Source organism: Ursus arctos, unplaced genomic scaffold, assembly GCF_023065955.2.
Source record: "Ursus arctos isolate Adak ecotype North America unplaced genomic scaffold, UrsArc2.0 scaffold_7, whole genome shotgun sequence".
Lineage (NCBI taxonomy): Eukaryota > Metazoa > Chordata > Mammalia > Carnivora > Ursidae > Ursus > Ursus arctos.
The window spans coordinates 55907291-55925412 of record NW_026623089.1 but is presented as its reverse complement, the minus strand read 5'-3'; the positions used below and the strand labels follow the sequence as shown (position 1 = coordinate 55925412).

The 18122-nt window shown below is 36.5% G+C and overlaps 1 protein-coding gene across 6 annotated transcripts in view; it reads right to left on the bottom strand.

Moving 5' to 3' along the window:
* The window catches only part of HERC4 (HECT and RLD domain containing E3 ubiquitin protein ligase 4), a 132423-nt gene extending 119458 nt beyond the window's left edge, over positions 1-12965 (bottom strand). For 2 of the 6 annotated variants that reach the window (XR_003317476.4, XM_044386114.3), the window contains exons 1-2: positions 12515-12895; positions 10199-10503 (exon numbers count right to left, since the gene is read on the bottom strand). Coding sequence is in view for 5 of the 6 variants with exons in the window: in XM_044386114.3 (XP_044242049.1) it covers positions 10199-10424 (226 nt within the window). In the remaining variant the exon portion in view is untranslated. Of the gene's footprint in view, positions 1-5600; positions 5719-10198; positions 10504-12514 lie in introns of those variants that run through there. The other 4 variants (XM_026504313.4, XM_026504314.4, XM_026504315.4 and 1 more) reach the window with 4 other exon arrangements.
* Between the last annotated feature and the right edge of the window lie 5157 nt (positions 12966-18122).

Here is an 18122-nt window from a genome sequence, read left to right as displayed (position 1 = left end):
AGCCCCACATCAGGCTCCTCCGCTGGGAGCCTGCTTCTTCCTCTCCCACTCCCCTGCTGTGTTCCCTCTCTCGCTGGCTGTCTGTCACATAAATAAATAAAATCTTTAAAAAAAAGAAAAAAAGAAAAGAAAGGCTTTCCTGACTCCAAAATAATAAACAAATTTGTCCATGTTTTCTTTCAGCACATTTATCATTACAGTCTTTACATTTAAATATTTGATTCAGGGGCACCTGCATGGCTCAGTCTATTAACCGTCTGCCTTCAGCTCAGGTCATGGTCCCAGGGTCCTGGGATCGAGCCCCGCCGGCATCATAGGGCTCCCTGCTCAGTGGGGAGTCTGCTTCTCCCTCTGCCCCTCCCCCCTGCTTGTGCTCATGCTCTCTCAAATAAATAAATAAAATCTTAAAAAAACAAAACAAAATCCCAAATAAATATTTGATTCATTTGGAATTTACTCAAATATATACATGGCGTGAGGCAGTAATCCAATCTTTTTTGTTCCTTAGATGATAGTCCTACTCATTCCAAGATCATTTATTAACAGTCCCACCTGAATTCTCCCCCATTGATTTGAGGTGATTTAGGTCTATGTCTGGGCTTTATATTCTGTTTAATATGTTTATTTGTGAGGCAGCTTTAACTATTAAGACTTTAAAATTAAAATATTTTACACATTGGGGTGCCTGGGTGCCTTAGTCAGTTAATGATCTGCCTTTGTTTGGCTCAGGCCATGATCTGAGTCCCAGGATCAAGCCCTGCATCAGGCTCCCTGCTCAGCAGGGAATCTGCTTCTCCCTCTGCCCCTCACCCCACTCTCCTGCTCTCTCTCTTTCTCAAATAAATATTTTTAAAAATATTTTTAAAAAATGAAATAAAATGTTACATATTTCTGCTCTTATTTTTCAGAGTTTTCCTGGCTTCTTTATCTTTCTATAAGAACTAGAGAATCCATTTAATCTAGTTCCTTCAAAAAAAAAAAACCACTTGGTATTTTTATTAGGATCACCTTAAGTTAACAAATTAATTTTAGACAAAACTGACAGATCTGCTTGGATTAATATTCCTACTTAACAAACACGGTTTCCGTTTGTCTAAAATTTTTGTGTCCCTCAGAAGTACTTTCAAGTCTTCTTCATATAGATCTTGAACATTTCTTAGGTTATTCATGGGTCATTTTATCTTTCTCTTGCTATTATAAATGGTGTCTTTCATTGTTAACATCTAATTCGTTCTTGTTTCCATTACATTTTAATTTTGATGTGGGGCAAGATTTTAGCCTCTTGGAAGTTATATCCCTCACAAGCAAGACTGAGCTAATATGTACTTTACAGGGTGGTTTTATGATTCTGGGATAATGTATAAAGGATTTAGCTCAGTGCCTGGAACATAATGGTGGTTACCATTATTATTTTTAAATATCAGCATTCCAGTATCTAAATAATATATTACCAATAATTTTTCTTGTTAAATCTCTCTTCAATTAGGAGGTCTGTATCCTTCTTCTCCCTTTACATTGTCATACCAAACTTCTAATGTGTTCCCTTTCCTCTGTACTTCCAGTTGCAGAGGCTTACTCAACTCCCCAACGCAGTGTAGAAATAAATTTATGTTCAGACAGAGGTAACATCAAACTGTCGGGCTTTTACCTAATTACCCTTCAGAAGATAAGTTTAGGTCCATTACGTCCATTTCTGTTAGAATGCCTAGTTATGAAATCTATAGGTAAGCAATACCTGGATCAAAAATCAGAGAGTATACATGCACTAATTTTTTTTAAAGATTTATTTATTTATTTGACAGAGAGAGAAGAAACAGCCAGCGAGAGAGGGAACACAAGCAGGGGGAGTGGGAGAGGAAGAAGCAAGCTCCCCATGGAGCAGGGAGCCCGATGCGGGGCTTGATCCCAAGACCCTGGGATCAGGCCCTGAGCCGAAGGCAGATGCTTAACAACTGAGCCACCTAGGTGCCCCTACACGCGCTAATTAATAAATACTTGGGACCAACTGTGGGAGGCAATCTAAGCTCTACTTTACTTTCATCATGCCATACTTAAAAAAAATTAAAAGCTTCTTCAAATAACTTACAGGTAAAGCAGCTAAACTTTTGTCCAATTGTTTTCAGATGCTCCTAATTCTGCTCCTCTTATAGCCTTATGCTGTTCCTTTCCCATTCCCATTTCCCTTTCACAGAAGCAACAGCGTATCTGAGGACACATTTCCTAGGGGCTCTTGCCTACATGCCACCACATATAGAATACATAGTAACAATTACTTCAGCTCTCAGTGGAATCAAAAGTAACTTCTAGTGATTGCATCTTGTAACTTCAAACACTTTGTTTCCAGTAAAACCTGGAAGTAAGTCATAAAGTAAGGCATAATTAACTAACAAGTTTGTGTCAGTTAAGCAAAAATAAGCAAATGAACCTACTAATAAAATTAAAATGAGTGGGCTATCAGATGGTACCTGGCAAATAAATGTTTCAATTTTAGAAAGGTGTTACATCACCAGGTACTTTAAATAGTCCCCACAAAACACAAAATTGACTATTGTTAACAGATTGTTAATTACTCAAGTAAATAGGCTGAAATCAGGGAGAAATTTACAGTTGAAATGTTAGCCTACTTTGTACTGAAGAGGGAAAAAAACTGGAAATAAAACATTTCATGCCTTTAGCACTGATCCTTCCCCCCACTGACAGTACTGAATTTCTTATTGATCACTGAATATTGTTATGAAGTTCAAAACAGAATTCACCTCACCATCTCTCTTCCCTCCTCCTAAAATAAGACAACTAACATTCCTCCTCTTCCTGGAGTCCACATTTCTATTAATTACTAATTCAACCTTGGATCACACCTGGCTCCCTCCTTTACCTTACTGTAACCAAAGTAACTGGTTACTAAAGCCTGTAAGTTCTTTCTGTCTCCCTAATCTCTTCTTGATCTAACTGCTCCCTTTATTAAAGGGCCATCATTACAGCCTAACTAATTTCTTTACCTCTAAATTCTCTCCCCTCATTTATAAAAACCTGATAATTCTCATTAGAAACTATCAGTGGATATTCACAAACTTAAATTCAAGCTTCCTAGTTTGATTAATTATACAATCTGAGCTCAATTTTACCTTTCTAACCTTCTTGCTCACATTCTCAGACATTTTAGTTAACTGGACTACTATTCCCTTAATAGGCCTCCAATTCGCCTATTGTCATTTGAGCTGCTTTACCTATAAGCACTGCTCTTCATTCTTTCCTCCTTGAAATACTACGTATCCTTTCAGTTCACATACTATCTTCCCTATAGAAACTCACCTACAATCCGCTCTATTCCAAATGGTTACAATATTCCTCTGTACACGGTAATCTGTTTATGCATCTTATAACACTTAGCAAGCACATTTTATATGCATTTCTATTTATTTTTGCACTTGTTTTATATTTCTTTCTGTATCTTTTTTTTTTCTTCCGGATCTTTAAATGATATTCATCACATTATACTCAGAAGTTTGTCAAATGAATACATTTTTAAAACTTTCATTTACAAATATTTTCTTAGTTTATCAACTTTGTAGGGTGAGGCACAACTATGCTTAATTTTGTTTAAATAAATTCAGTTACCGTTTCTTCTAGATTTGCTAAAATTAAAGATATTCTTTTTCCTAAAGAAATTACCAGAGATGCAAATAAAGACTAAACTGATATATACATACATGGTATCATAATTTATAACAAAAATCTGGAAATAAATTCAAAAAAATAGAAAAACACAAATTTTGGTACGTTTAAATGATGAAGTGATGAAGATTATTTAAAATAAATGTTTTAAAACATGGGGAAATACTTATTATCATTTATTACTGAAACAAAAAACTGAGATACAAGAACATACTCTCAGTCTGTGATCACAAACATATGAATATAGAACAAGTGTTAAATGACAATAGTATTTATTTACACATGACAGTATTATGGTTAATTTTTACTTGCCCGTATTTTTCAAATTCTCTACCAAGAACATGAAATACTTTTATAATTAGAAAAAAAACTATGAACTAAAAATGTTTTAGTTTATTTCGTTTATTTTGTATTTAGTTTATTTCAGAATAGCAAGACACTTAGCAAAGGAAAAAAAATGAAACTAAGCTCAGACATCAATAAAAAAAAATTAGGATATTTTTAAATAATGTCAAAAACACATTAAAGGACTCTAGAACTTTTTCTATAAGGCCAAAAAATGCTAAACTAAAATTCTGCCATCCTGGAACTGAAGAAAAAAGAATAATTCCATGCAAATAAAATATTATGGTGTGAAGACTGAGCCACCAATATTCAAGAAACTTCCCTTAATAACAATAATTCCAAAAAACACATTTATACACAGCATGTTCTTCTTGCATGTAAAGTAACTATCACAACTCATTAACATAATTATATATCTTAATAAATAATACTGTCCTCTTAATTCCATCCCCATGAAAAAAATCCATAGAAGCTGAAAGGAGATAAATCATGGGCCCTTTGATATGGTTTCTTCATTAGTGCTTCCCACTTCTCTACTCACTAACACAATCCTAGCACAAAAAAGCCCTTGTAACAATATATGAATACACGTCCTCTATTAGGTTTTCTTTACTATGTATGTACCTGTACCTTACATATACCCAAGTACCTGATATGCTTTCTAGCCTAGGAAAACGAAGTATCTATGAAGTGGGACTTATTTCTTCAAAGCAATTTTAAAAGTACATGGGGTCTGTAAGAAATGAGCTTTAGTAGTACTACACACTTGTATGATATATTGGGAACACAGATCCCTAAGAACACTCACTAAGGAGATGATGGAAACTAAACCACCTAAGCTTTCACCTGCAACAAGGATTCCTTGTAACTCCCCAAACCGGGAAACTGAAATCTACCATACTCCTATTCTTTCAACGAAAGTAAGTAATTCACTACCAATCAGATAAAAAACACCAATATACCAACCACAAACAAAAAAAATCATTGGTTCTAAATCTTCTAAAGAAGGCTCTACTTGTTAGACTGCTCAGATTAGGCGTCTACTTCTATTTTTGTCTCTTTGTGGATTAAAGGTTTTCAAAAGCATTTATCAAACCAATGCATCCTACAAAGAGCTACATGGCCGACTTAATACAATATAACTAATCTAAGTTCCAATGTTGACACCAAATCAATCGCACCTGGCAGTTACTATGGATCTTGGATAGTACAGCACAGCAAAGCATTAGACAACGAAGGGAAATAGAATACGATATATAACAGAAGAAAGAGAGAAGACTGGGTGTTACCATAGTTGTTTGTTTAAATATTCCTCATACCATACAAGGTTATAATGAAGTACCAAAGTGGTAACACAATGCAAGCATCTTGGTAAAATAATGATTTATTTCAGTAGGCCATCACGTAAAATGGCAAAGAAACAAATTAGTATTGATCTGCCTCAAATAGAAGATATTACTGTAAATAATTCTAAACATAAGAACAATTTAGTGAATAAGGTAGGAGACTGGTAGACTTAAATTTTCAGATTCAATTTATAGATGTTCACCAGTCACCTGCTGTTTTGACAAGTTACTTACCAACTTGTGCTGCCATTTCTCCGTAAATTTATCCCCTAAGATGAGGATAATTCTTGCAAATTGTGTCACAAGCATTTTGAAAGGAACCATGAGTTATTGTGTAATGCTCTTGAAATTCCTCAGATGTAGGGTCCTACACAAAGTAAAGTATTATTATACATCTCTCTAACAGTAGTCATCTGTTTGCATTATGATTTTTTTTCCCTACCCTTGACATGTGATTCTTGGGCACTAACCTTCCTCAAAGAAAAGTGTCCAAAGCAAGCCTCCATTCCTGACCCAAGTAATTACTTTTTTCAAGTCTTCATATCATCCACATCTTTCTCATCCTTAGAAGGTATCATGAAAACTAGGAGTTATAAAACATAATAAGCTTCTTTGGTATTATATGCTTTGGTTCAATAAGAAACGTGGGATAATTTGGTAATTTTAATCTTCTCTTAAGTGAACAATTTTATTTCACATATTTATACATTTGTTTTCCTATATTACTTTTTAAATTTCAACTATATTTTAAAGAGTTCATTTATATATTTGTGTTTTATGAACAAAGAGAGCAAGTCAGAAAATGATGTAGCAAAAAGGCAAGCAAGTAATTACTGCTATGTGACCAAAATGCTTTCACTGGACTGACCCAAAAGCAGAAATCACCATTTTGGGACATAGGAAAAAGAATCAATGCTCATAATCTTTACAACTTCTATAGAAGAGTTCAGCATAAGCTACAACAAATTTTATCACACTACTGAAAACTTTATCTGCTGCTGACTTTGCTAATCAAGTTAGTCTTCAGTTCAGTTAATGAAATACATGTATTTGAATTTTTAGTTTATGTTGGCATGATATTACATCTTGAAAATAGGACTCTCAATCTTCTTACACAGTTCCTAAAATGATTTCCTTCTGAATTTACGCATCAGAAGGGAGGAGATAATAAAATACATCTTCACTGTATAACATCGGTTATAAAAGTAAAATTTTAAGTTGTTATTTTTTAACCCTCAGAATTACACTAAAATACTGATGGAAACTAGTTTCCTCCTAGATGAATAAACATTCTTTTATCTTCTATATATGGCAGGGGAAAACCTTCATGGGATAAAGGTAAAACCACAGGATTTAGAGTGCTCCCTTAACATTTGCTGGCCTACTAATTGTTAGTCTTTTAATCTCATTTTACTTCAGTTTTCCTCATTTGTAAAATGGGGACTGTAACACCTGCCCTAGCTACCGTACAAGCCTGTTGTGAGGATTAAATGAGATAATCTAACTGAAAGAACTCTGTAAACCACGAAAAGCTATCAATCATTTTTAAGAAGACTATATCACATTATTTTAAAAATTTATGGTCATAAAGCATTTAGTACTATTTCTAAATGAAATAAATGGAAACAGATGTGCAAAACATTAGGACCATGGTTACCAAATAATACCTATGATTGAATATACAGTGAATAAATGATCTTGTTAAAAAAAAAGTATACTTCCTATACATTATCTTAAAATCTTCAGAAGTGAACTTGGAAGGAAAGAAATATAAAAATAGAACAGTTTACTTAGGTGGACTGGTCTAGCATATTAAAGATCAAATATATTTATCTGTTAGCTATGAATTAAGAAACTAAGAGCCACTGGCTAAAAAAAGAGTTCTGAAAAATTCTTATGAAGGAAAAATACATACAGGAAAGTAAAATAGATATTCACTCCTCTGGAAATAATCAGAAAGAGCTAGTAGTGATAGCAAGGGGCATACATATGCAAGAGAACGGAGATGAACATGGACACAATCTGTACTCTTGGTGTATACTAAAAGGTATCAGTGAACCTTTCCTATGTGGTTCCTAAAATTTTCAGAATGGAAACCTCTCCCAATAGGCCACAGGCTGAATCTATTTACTACACTGTAAGACTGAGTCCTCCAGTAGGTTATGATAATTCTCAAGAATAGCTTATCTTTAATGAATGAAGCCACTTGTTTTTCTTTCACTCCTTATAGAATATTTAGTATGCTTATAAAGCCATTATCTACAAGGAAACAATTCCTAGCTCCCTCCTTTCTGTATGCTGTCAGTTTAAAGCTCTGATGAAATGAATTATGTTTATTACATGGTTCTAGAAATTCAATCAGACTCACTCAATTAACAGAAAACTTTAAAACCAATTAAATAAGAACTCCTTACCTTCTAATTCAGTTCTCAAACTCACAAACCAAAAAAAAAAAAAAAAAAAAAAAGTTGAGGAATACATTTAAATCATTAAAGAATTATTTCCAAGGGAAATAATTTTAGTTAAAAACATTAAAAGTTTCCAAACACCTTAAATCAAAACTGAGGTTAAAAGAAAAGTCCCTCTCAGAGCAACTACCTCCTTTTGAACTTTTACTTTCTCCTACCTCTGTAACTCAGATATACTTCAATGTGTCATTGAACCTGGACTTCCAGTAAAAAGCTTTTCTCAAGATCAGGCTCCTTTTCTTTAAAACTAAACTATTTTAGCTCCAGATTTATTTTCTGGCTATTTATGTGATTGGTGGCTGAATTAAAATTAAGACTTCACTTTCTCCCAGGAATCTTTAATCTACCCCATAATGACATTTCCCATCATTTAAATTTCCCAGTTTCAAGGGACGTATCATATCATGTCAACCTTCAATCCTCTCCAACTATTTCATTTATGTATGTCTTAACTCCCAACCCAGGCTCCAAATTTTTCAAAGACAAAGTTTATGCCTTTTTCATTTTTCTAGTCTGTAAGTGTACCCTGGACAATAAGGCAATCCTGAAGAGGTATTGTAAATTAGGTAAACCCACGCTCCCAACTTTATATTACCAAATAATGCTTCCAAGATGAATCAATACAGCGATATAAATGTCACAATGCAATCATCACAATGTCAACATGACTACAGAAAAACCTCTCTTGGCTAGTTAAGTTTCTCAGAATCTTACCCACAGAGTTAAAAGCTGTTAAAGACATACACTACTAATGCACAGTGTCTACGTTGTCCTGGACACAAAACAGATGCTTAGTAAGATTCAAAAAATTTAAACTTCAGTAAATTTCAGTAACTATATTGGCAATTCCTGTGTGCTGGCTTTGTACTTTTTACTTGTCCTGTAGCCTCTCAGAAATTACTAAAGCAATACAAAGATTTGTTCAATTATTTCTGTGGAGCATGTTAAATATAAAAAAAGCAACAGCCCCAAAACCATGAATATCTCTACTTGAGGCAGCATTCCAAGCCAAGCAAAAAAGATAAAGGATACATCTGCCTCTGAAGCAATGATAGCAAATACATACCAATAAATCACCATTCATGTCTACACATGAAAACCTCAATACCTAAGATTATGAAATTCTGGTAAGATTCCATAAAATATTCTTAGTGAGGTAGGGTACAAGACAGCTGCCGCTTTACCTTGAGTTCTGCAATAATTAAACCTACTGTATCAAAGATTGCTACCATTCATCCGAAAGACTTAAATTACAAATTAAGGCAGAAGGAAAAAGATTAAGACCCTACCAACAAAGAAAGGATGAAAACTACACAGTATTTATAAGTTAGAAAGGTGAGGTTTGGCATGGTGGTGAGATGATATGAAAGATGAGTAACATACTTTAATATTTAATATCTTACTATTTTATACCTACATTAACCTCTCAAAAGTAGACTAACAATAAAAACCACTGAAATAATGAAGTGGTAAAGAAAAATAATTCCATAGAAAATACTTCAGTGCCATTATTGTTAGAGTTAACAGAAGATACTATAAATCAGTACAGCTGCAGTCTTATCTGAATTTACCATCTTAAGATTAACTGTTAGTAATCATAATTGAGAGCAAAATTCACATAACAATATTTCTAAGTGTGGTAATATTTTAAAGTCTGTCTACATCTAGGAAAAGAGAACATGACAATGTGAAGAAATTCCTCAAAATTCTCATTACACTAAAAATTATTTTACATTTGGCTTATACGGCTACTACAAAATCAGTACATATCATAGTAACAAACCTTTTAATAGCTAGTGCTGCTACTTGAAAGTATGAAATTAGGGGAATAAAAGATATTTCAAACTAAACCAAATAAAATTATGTATTTCAAATACAACAGGGAGAACAACAGAAAAATCAGGATATATTTTAGGCAAGCTCCCATCTTATTTACTTTTCTTTCTGATGTGTGGAAAACAACACAATAAATTATGCATTTAATATCTGCCAAGGTAGCTGAATAATACTTTTTATTAGACAGGACCTACATCTATATGCTCTATATCTATATACTCTGTCTGAAAGAAAAGGTATCTACATGGCATGCTGGTTTTCTCTCTTGTCTTACATCACCATAATTATATTCTGAAACCAAAGCTTCATACAGTAAGGTTTTATAACAATAGTAGTTTAAAATAGTAGAAACCATGAAGTAATCAAGTACTTAGAAGCATGCAAATGTAAAGGATATATTTAACTTCTAGTCTGCTTTTAAAGCTTGATTTAAAAAAATATGGGTTTAGGACTAGAGAAGTTATTTGACATTTCAAACTTACATGATATAATTATTAGAAAGAGCAAACAAAAAAAATTTCAACTTACCTGGTTTCTTTCTGGATTTTTCATGACCTAGCTGTCCTAGATCATTACATCCACATGTGTACACTGTTCCATCATCCAGAACAAATACAGTATGTCTGAGTCCACATCCCACATCTCGGACCTTTTTATTTATAAAAAAGTCACTTTTTCTGGGCTCTAGTACAATTTCTTCATCAATTCCACCCAAACCTAGCTGTCCAAAGGATGCATTTCCCCAGCACAACATGTTTGTAATTCTTTTGGTCTTCCAGTTTCAATAAAAAACTTCCTTCTGAAACACTGGAAAGTTGGAGGTATACCTATATCTGAGGAGATACAAAAAAGTTAATATGACTTCAAAGGGAAAATGATGTATAATTTTTCTTTCAAGTGCTATGCTACAATAATTACTACATAGTAAACATGAAATCATTTTATAATATGCTACATAACTATCATCCAGTTTCAAAAACCAATCAGTTGAATTTTTAAAAATATATACAAACGCAGAAAATTTCACTCTCTATAATTCTTTCCAAAATTTAAAACATATTAACTAGTTTTGACTTTTTGCTATCTTGTGGTAGACTAATCTAATGGAAATACTAAGTACTTTGATGAAATTAATTTTTGCTTCACTTTAAATCATTTTATTCTCAGCAAGAAATAAAACATCTATCCACTACCCCCAAAATCAAGTATATACACAGTGAAAAATTTTGCCAACTTCACAAACATAAAACCTTGCAATCTTCCTCAAATCACAACATAATTAATCCTTTTAATACCTACCTCTGTATCAGCAAACAAGTGAAGTTCTTATTTTTTTTTTTTAAAGATTTTATTTATTTATTTGACAGAGATAGAGACAGCCAGCGAGAGAGGGAACACAAGCAGGGGGAGTGGGAGAGGAAGAAGCAGGCTCACAGCGGAGGAGCCTGATGTGGGGCTCAATCCCATAACGCCGGGATCACGCCCTGAGCCGAAGGCAGACGCCTAACCGCTGTGCCACCCAGGCGCCCCGTGAAGTTCTTATTTTTAACACAAATAAAACCAATAATGGAAACTTTAAATTTCCCACAATTCAAATGATCTTCCAATTTTCACACTAATAGGCCCTAGAGAAAAGTACGGTTCTCTCTCGCCAAACCTCAATCTTAAAACACTCGCCTCCAAAGATGTATTTTACAAATCAAAACAGTAACACTCCGACCTCACTATTTAATTTTAAAACTAAGTCAACGTACATAATTATATACTCACAAAACAAAATATGCAGTTTAAATATCAAGATGCGCCCCCAAATTCAACATTTTCTATTACGAATGGTTAACCGTGACTGAAAAATATTTCCCCTGGGCAATCCGTATCTATCTATACCTCTGTGACAAGTATTTGGAAATGGGAGAAAACTGCAAATAACCTTAGAACTGCCGATTTTTCAAGAATAGGAATGGGGGATGGGACATTAATAGTTTGGTGGCGAAATCTGTAGAACTTTCCAGTACACCGAGTATTTCTTCCCTTGTAGACACGTATCAAAGAGTCCACTTCATGTAAACCCACACAGGCTTTTAAACACATCACGTTACTAAATAACAATTTCAGGAAGTCAGCCTTATTCCCGTTGTAGTCAATCACGTTCCTTACACAGAACCTGAGAAGTTTCAAAACCCTTCAAAACTTTCCTACGTTCGGGCTAGCAATTGCCAAAGCTGTCCATTCCATGACCTATCCATTCAGAGTTGTTTGATTTTATTCTTTCGGGACATCGGAACTCGATGGTTCCCGAGAGTTCTGCATTGTCTAACCGTATTTTTTTTTTTTTTTTTTTAAGAATAGAGGACACAAAAATACCTCCGATTTCAGCGCAGGGGGTTTAACCATCCTTTTCTTTAAAAAGTCAGAAGGTATGGTAAAGGCGTCCTCTCGCCAGCAACAGGTAGGGGAATGAGAAGCACTTTATTCCCATCATTCCCTGAACATGCACTCAGACCAGCTCAGGGGATTCAGGAGAGAGAAATCATCTGCACACACCCAACCCCGCGGGCCGACCAGTCAACTACCGCAGCAGCCCGCTCGCAGCAGCCGCAGAGGCCGGGCGACAAGGCTCCGCACTTCGACGGCCCTCAGTCGGAGGGAGGCCCTTCCCCAAGGAAGTGCGACATTCCAGCCCCCCGGCCAGAGAGCACCGACAGAGCCCTGGTCCCCCGCCCCCCACCCTGAGGAAGCGCTGAGAAAGCACCCAGCGGCAGGCCGGCCTGTATCCGCCCAGCCCCGCCTGCCCCCTCCCTAACGCCGTCACACGCCCCCGAACCCACAGGGGCAACGACTCACCCAGTCCCTCAAGGCAGGGGAAGACCAGGGCGACGGGGGGCGGCGCCTCCCCAGAGAGCGAGGCAGCGCGGCAGCCGAGGCAGGTCTCCAGCTCCTGGACCCTCTTTCTTCAGCCAGCGGCGGTGAACACCAGGGCTCCTCCGGCGTCGGTGCCGCTGCTCCGCTGCTCCGCTGCCCTCCTCCCCGGCTCCTGTGAAACTTTACCGGGTACCTAGAGAAAAGCAGCAGTCACCGCTGTCCAGTCCAGAAACAGCCGTCAGCGACCCGGATGGAGCGGGAGGGGAAGGACAGGAGGCAAGCGGGGCGGAGAGCGCGAGGGGTGGGGAGAGTTGGGGAAGAGACTAGGGAGGAGAAGGGAGAGGGGGAAGGTAGCTACGCGGGGAGGGGGAGGGGCAGGCCGGAAGTGAACCACAGAGCATGCGCACGAGCCCGCCCACTTCCCGGCCCGCGCGCTTGCGCCGGAATCCTCCCAGGGCACATCGACTCGCGCGCCTGCGCAGTGTCTCTTCACGTTGCTTTAAGAGGAAAATGCCAAATACAGAAGTTGGAGTTTGCGTAGGCGAGTGGGGGTGTTTGGCATGTCTTGTAAGAAAGCGTCTGCGCGCTGATTGGTATTTTAGTGAAGAAAAGTCCTTCGTTTGCTGGTTTGGCTGTCTTTCTGCTCATACGTTCCAGTCTCTATTATTTCATTCTTTTTCCGAGGAGAATTTGAAGTGGCAGATAAACATCGCAAATACAAATATAAAGGCGGGTGAAGCCTTTTATTTTACCCTTAGCCTCAACTGGAGCTAATCTGAGGATGCCAGGTACATTCATAGCAATGACTGAACCTATTGGCATTATATATATATCGGCACCAACAGTTCAGGCTCCTGGTGTCATGATGGCTGCCAGCACTTTGCCCTCTGCCTGAAAAATAAACTTACACAGTGCAGGGCCTCCTTCATTAAGCAACGCATGTGACTGGAGTCCCTGCTTCATAAAAACGAAGTCTGGCTTTCCTAGGGCAGTCTTCATAACAGTCTCTTTTAAAGGAGGAAAACTTGAAACAAGGCACTCTTGAAATTTTGCTAGTCTTTGCTAGAACCTGTGGCCTCATAGTGAACGCTGAGAGCTCAGGAAGTATTCTTCAATAAAACAAGTTTCTTTGTGTCATTGAAAAATGTGTTTCAGATTAGGAAATGCCTGTGCTAGAATATGTATGTGTGTTATTGTCTTAGGACTGCCATAACAAAATGTCATTAATTGGATGACTTAAAACAAATTTATTGTCTCACTATTACGGAGGCCAGATGTTGGAAATCGGTGTGGCAGCAGGATTGGTTCTCTCTTGAGGTCTCAAAAGAGAATCTCCTCCGTACGTTTTTAACTTCTGAGGATTGCTGACAATCCTTGGTATTTCTTGGTTTGTAGATGCATCACTGTAATCTCTGCCTCCATCTCTATATGGTATTCTTCCTGGTGTGTCTGTGTCCAGATTTCCCTCTTATAAGGATACCATTCATTGGGTTAAGGCCCACCCTGATCCATTATGACCTCTTTTTAACTGAATTACATCTGCAAAGACCCTCTTTCCAAATAGGGTCACATTTTCAGGTAGTAGAATTTAGAGTTAAGCATATCTCTTTGGGGGATCCAATTCAGCTCACAGCAGTGTGTTACAAAAACAAGCATAAACATGACAAGATACTTAAGCAAAGGATAATTTCAATATTGGGAGTGATGGGGATGCTAACAAAACATTCTTTATTCTTATTTTGATAGTTTCATTGCCCTGGACTTTTGTTGTCTTAACTTTAAGGACTTGATGTCTCAATATATCGTTAAAGGGGAAGTTATGGAATCTGGGATCTTTAAGATACGTACTTGATATTGCAACAAATAAATACTAAAATTTGAGTGGCTTAACATAACAAAAGTATATTTTCTTGGTGTGAGATCTTAGAAAAGAACCTGTGATTATCTTTAAGACAAGTATAGATTCAGAGGGCTATTAGGATAATGTAAATTTATTGTATAAAAGCATCATTAGACCGATGAGTACAGCCTCTGGTGCGGGTTTCTCTGGATTCAGAGCCTGAGGCCATCTCAGACCATCTCAAACTTCTGTCCTTCTATTCTCCCAAAGACACCTACAGACATTTATTAATGGTCTGTTTTACAGAAAATTACTTCTTAGTCACAATTTCTATAGATGGAGAATGTTAATAATTCATATTTCACTGGGTTATGAGGATTTAATAAGGTAACATGTACAGTGCCTTCCTTGTACCTGGCAAGTATTTAGAAAATATTAGCTTTTACTATTATTAATATTATCCTTAACTACAAGGTGTAAAACATTTGGGAAAGCATTTCATCTCACCAATAATGATATAATTTTAATTTAGAAGAAATGTAAAATACCTTTTACCTGTTATTTTCATTAAAAAAAAAAATAGTGCCCAGACTGTTGAAAGACCACTAAAATAGGTATTCATTCTTTTCCACTCTACCCCTTGCTACTTTCCATCCAGCCATACTGCTTGTGCTGGATCTCACCTCACCTCCTTCATTCATGTCTCTACTGGTCACCTTTCCAGTCTTCCTTGACCACCCTATCCATAATACTACCCCCCCAGAATCTTATCGTGCTTTATTTTCTTTCATATCCATTATCACTACCTGATATTTTATTGTATAATACATAAATGTATACTGTTGTATTTATTATATTGCATATCATATATTGATAAGCTTTAAGATAAATAATTATATATAGTCTATATATACAGCTGACCTTGAACAGCACAGGTTTGAACTGCATGGGTCCACTTATATGAATTTTTTTACAGTAAAATACTGTAAATGTATTTTCCTTATGACTTTTTATATAGCATTTTCTTTTCCCTAGCTTACTTTATTGTAAGAATACAGTATATAAAACATATAACATACAAAATATGTGTTAATCGACTGTTGATGTTATTGGTAAGGCTTCTGGTCAACAGTAGGCTATTAGTAATTAAGTTTTGGGGGAGTCAGAAGTTATACATGGATTTTCAACTCTGCAGGTGATCATCACCCCAACCCCTGCATTGTTCAAGGGTCAGAAGTATTATATAGATAGATAGATATCTTTTGTCTCCTCTACTACAGTGAAAACTCCATAAAGGCAGGAATTTTGTCTGTTTTACTCAATGCTCTATCCCAAATATCTTGGACAGTTCCTGGCCTACAGCATGTGCCCCCCTCCCAAAACTTATTGAATTCATTTATTAATGGTGCTGGCAGCATTGTAAATCATCACAACTTTTTTATAAATTTGGCAGTAATGTTTCAAGAGCCAGTAAATTTCATTCAACAGTAGTTAATAATATTTGTTATGAGACATTGTACTGAACTATTTACCTGTATTATATCACACCTGGACTCTGTCCTAAGAAAATGCAAGATGCAGTCAACCAATCTTTATTTTGAGCACCTACTATGTGCTATGGTCCCAATTCTAATAAGAGAAATAGATAAAAACAAAGAGGCAGCAAATAAAATTTTTATTGTAATGTGATTTCTAATAGCAAAAATTAAAAACAACCGAAGTTCCAAAAATGGAGAAATGGATTGTGTGGTAAGGTTAATTTTTTTATTGTTAAGTTTGATAGAATTTGTGACCAGTTGCCACCAAGTCATAGGTTATACCTCAAAGGGACAACTGGAAAAGCCTCCTCCAGTCATTTTCCCCACTCCTGCTTTCCAAGTTTAGAGTCTTCAATCAAGCAGTTATACACCCACATTTACTTTAGTCCCTTTCTGCTCTTTTCATCCAGTCTTACAGGCCCAATGGTTATCTCATCTCCTTGGTCTTTGATCTAGCATTATGGCTTCAGCCTGAAATGTACATAAGGCAGGCAGACCTTCTATAAGATTCTTCAACAAATCTTTACTAAACACCTACTCTTGTGCTGTCTTCCCACTTTTAGTAGTAGTAGTATATATATACATATATAAAACAAGTACTTCAAACTAATAAATACTAAGGAAATGAACAAGAGGTAGAAATGGAGAAAAGACCAAGTCATTGAAATAGAATGGACAGTGAAAGCCTCAATGAAGGAGCTGCTATTAAAACTGAAAACAAAGGGAAGGGTCAAGCCATAGGAAGAGAAGGATGAGAAACATCTAAGTGGAGGGAGCACAGTGAAGCCTTTCAGGCAGGAAGGAACTTGGCATTTTCCAGGAATTGAAAGAAAATTGATGTAGATGGAGTTCAGGGGCGCTAGATATATTTGGTAATAGATAGATAGCCAGAGGCTAGATCGAAGAGGTCATATTAAGGGATTTTGTTGCAATTACTGCTCAAGGGGTTTAAGTCAGGAGAGGGGGCAACAATTATAAGTGTTAAAAGATTACTTTTGCTGCTGAACTGGATAGGACTGCTGAAGTAGAGGCGGGTGAAATGGAGGAAGTTACTTAGGAGGCTTTTGGAATAATCCAAGTGGATTAATAGTGGTGGGGGCTAAGATGGTTGTGGTAGGGGTAAAGTTAAGAAAATAGATTCAAAATATACTTTGGGAATAGGACTAACAGGGTTGTGATAGATGGTTTGTAGGGGATCAGAGAATGGGAGGAATGCTAGGTGATCACTGGTAGTTTTCTGACTTGAGGACATTTACAAAGATGAGGATGGCTGGTGAGGAAAGGGGGAAGACACATTTTCACTAGGAGAAATTATGTTTTGTTTTGACCTTCAGTTTGAAAAATCAAGAATGTGTTTCTGTATTTATTTGGTAGGGCTGCCATAACAAAATATCACAGAGTAGGTGCATAAACAACAGAAAATTATTCTCTCTAAATTCTGGAGGCTAGAAGTCAGACATCTAGGTGTTGGCAAGTCTGGTTTCTTCTGAGGCCTCTCTGGTGTGCGGATGGCCTCCTTCTCCCTGGGTGAGCACATGGCCATTCCTCGATCCATGTGTTCTCTGTGTCCTAGTCTCCTTATAAAGACACTGGTCATATTGGGTTGGTGCTCACCCATTTAACCTCAGTTTAATTACTTCTTTAAAGCCCTATCTCCAAATATGGTCAAATTCTGAGTTACAGGAGTTAGGACTTCAGCATATGAATTTGGGAGACACAATTCAACCCATAACAGTTTTTTTTTTCTTTTGAATTGCATTATAAAAAGTCTTTCTTCTGTTATCCTAGGTGCGTATGGGCTTAGCCTAAAGTGGGTGAAGTGGGAGAAAAAACTCTCTTCTGCCACATAAATGAGAAATCATAGAAGAAAATGTTCCTTCTTTTTAATAGATACAAGCAAAACCATTTTGTTGATAATATTATATGTTACAATATATGCCTTTTAATCTACAGCATAAAGAGTAATAATTCTGAATATGTATTATATTTCTCAATCTCATTCTCACAATTATGCTAACCTTTCCTGCTCCAAATGTACGTTCTGGCTTCAATTTCTTTCTGAGTATCCTAGTGTGAAACAGTAGTGAATATTCATGTTATGAATACCTGAAACATTATTAAATGCCCTCTTTTTATAACTCTCTATAATTTCCTTGTGTTTGCCTTTCATCCCCTAATTACAGGAATTCAACTGGCATTCAAATAGGCACAA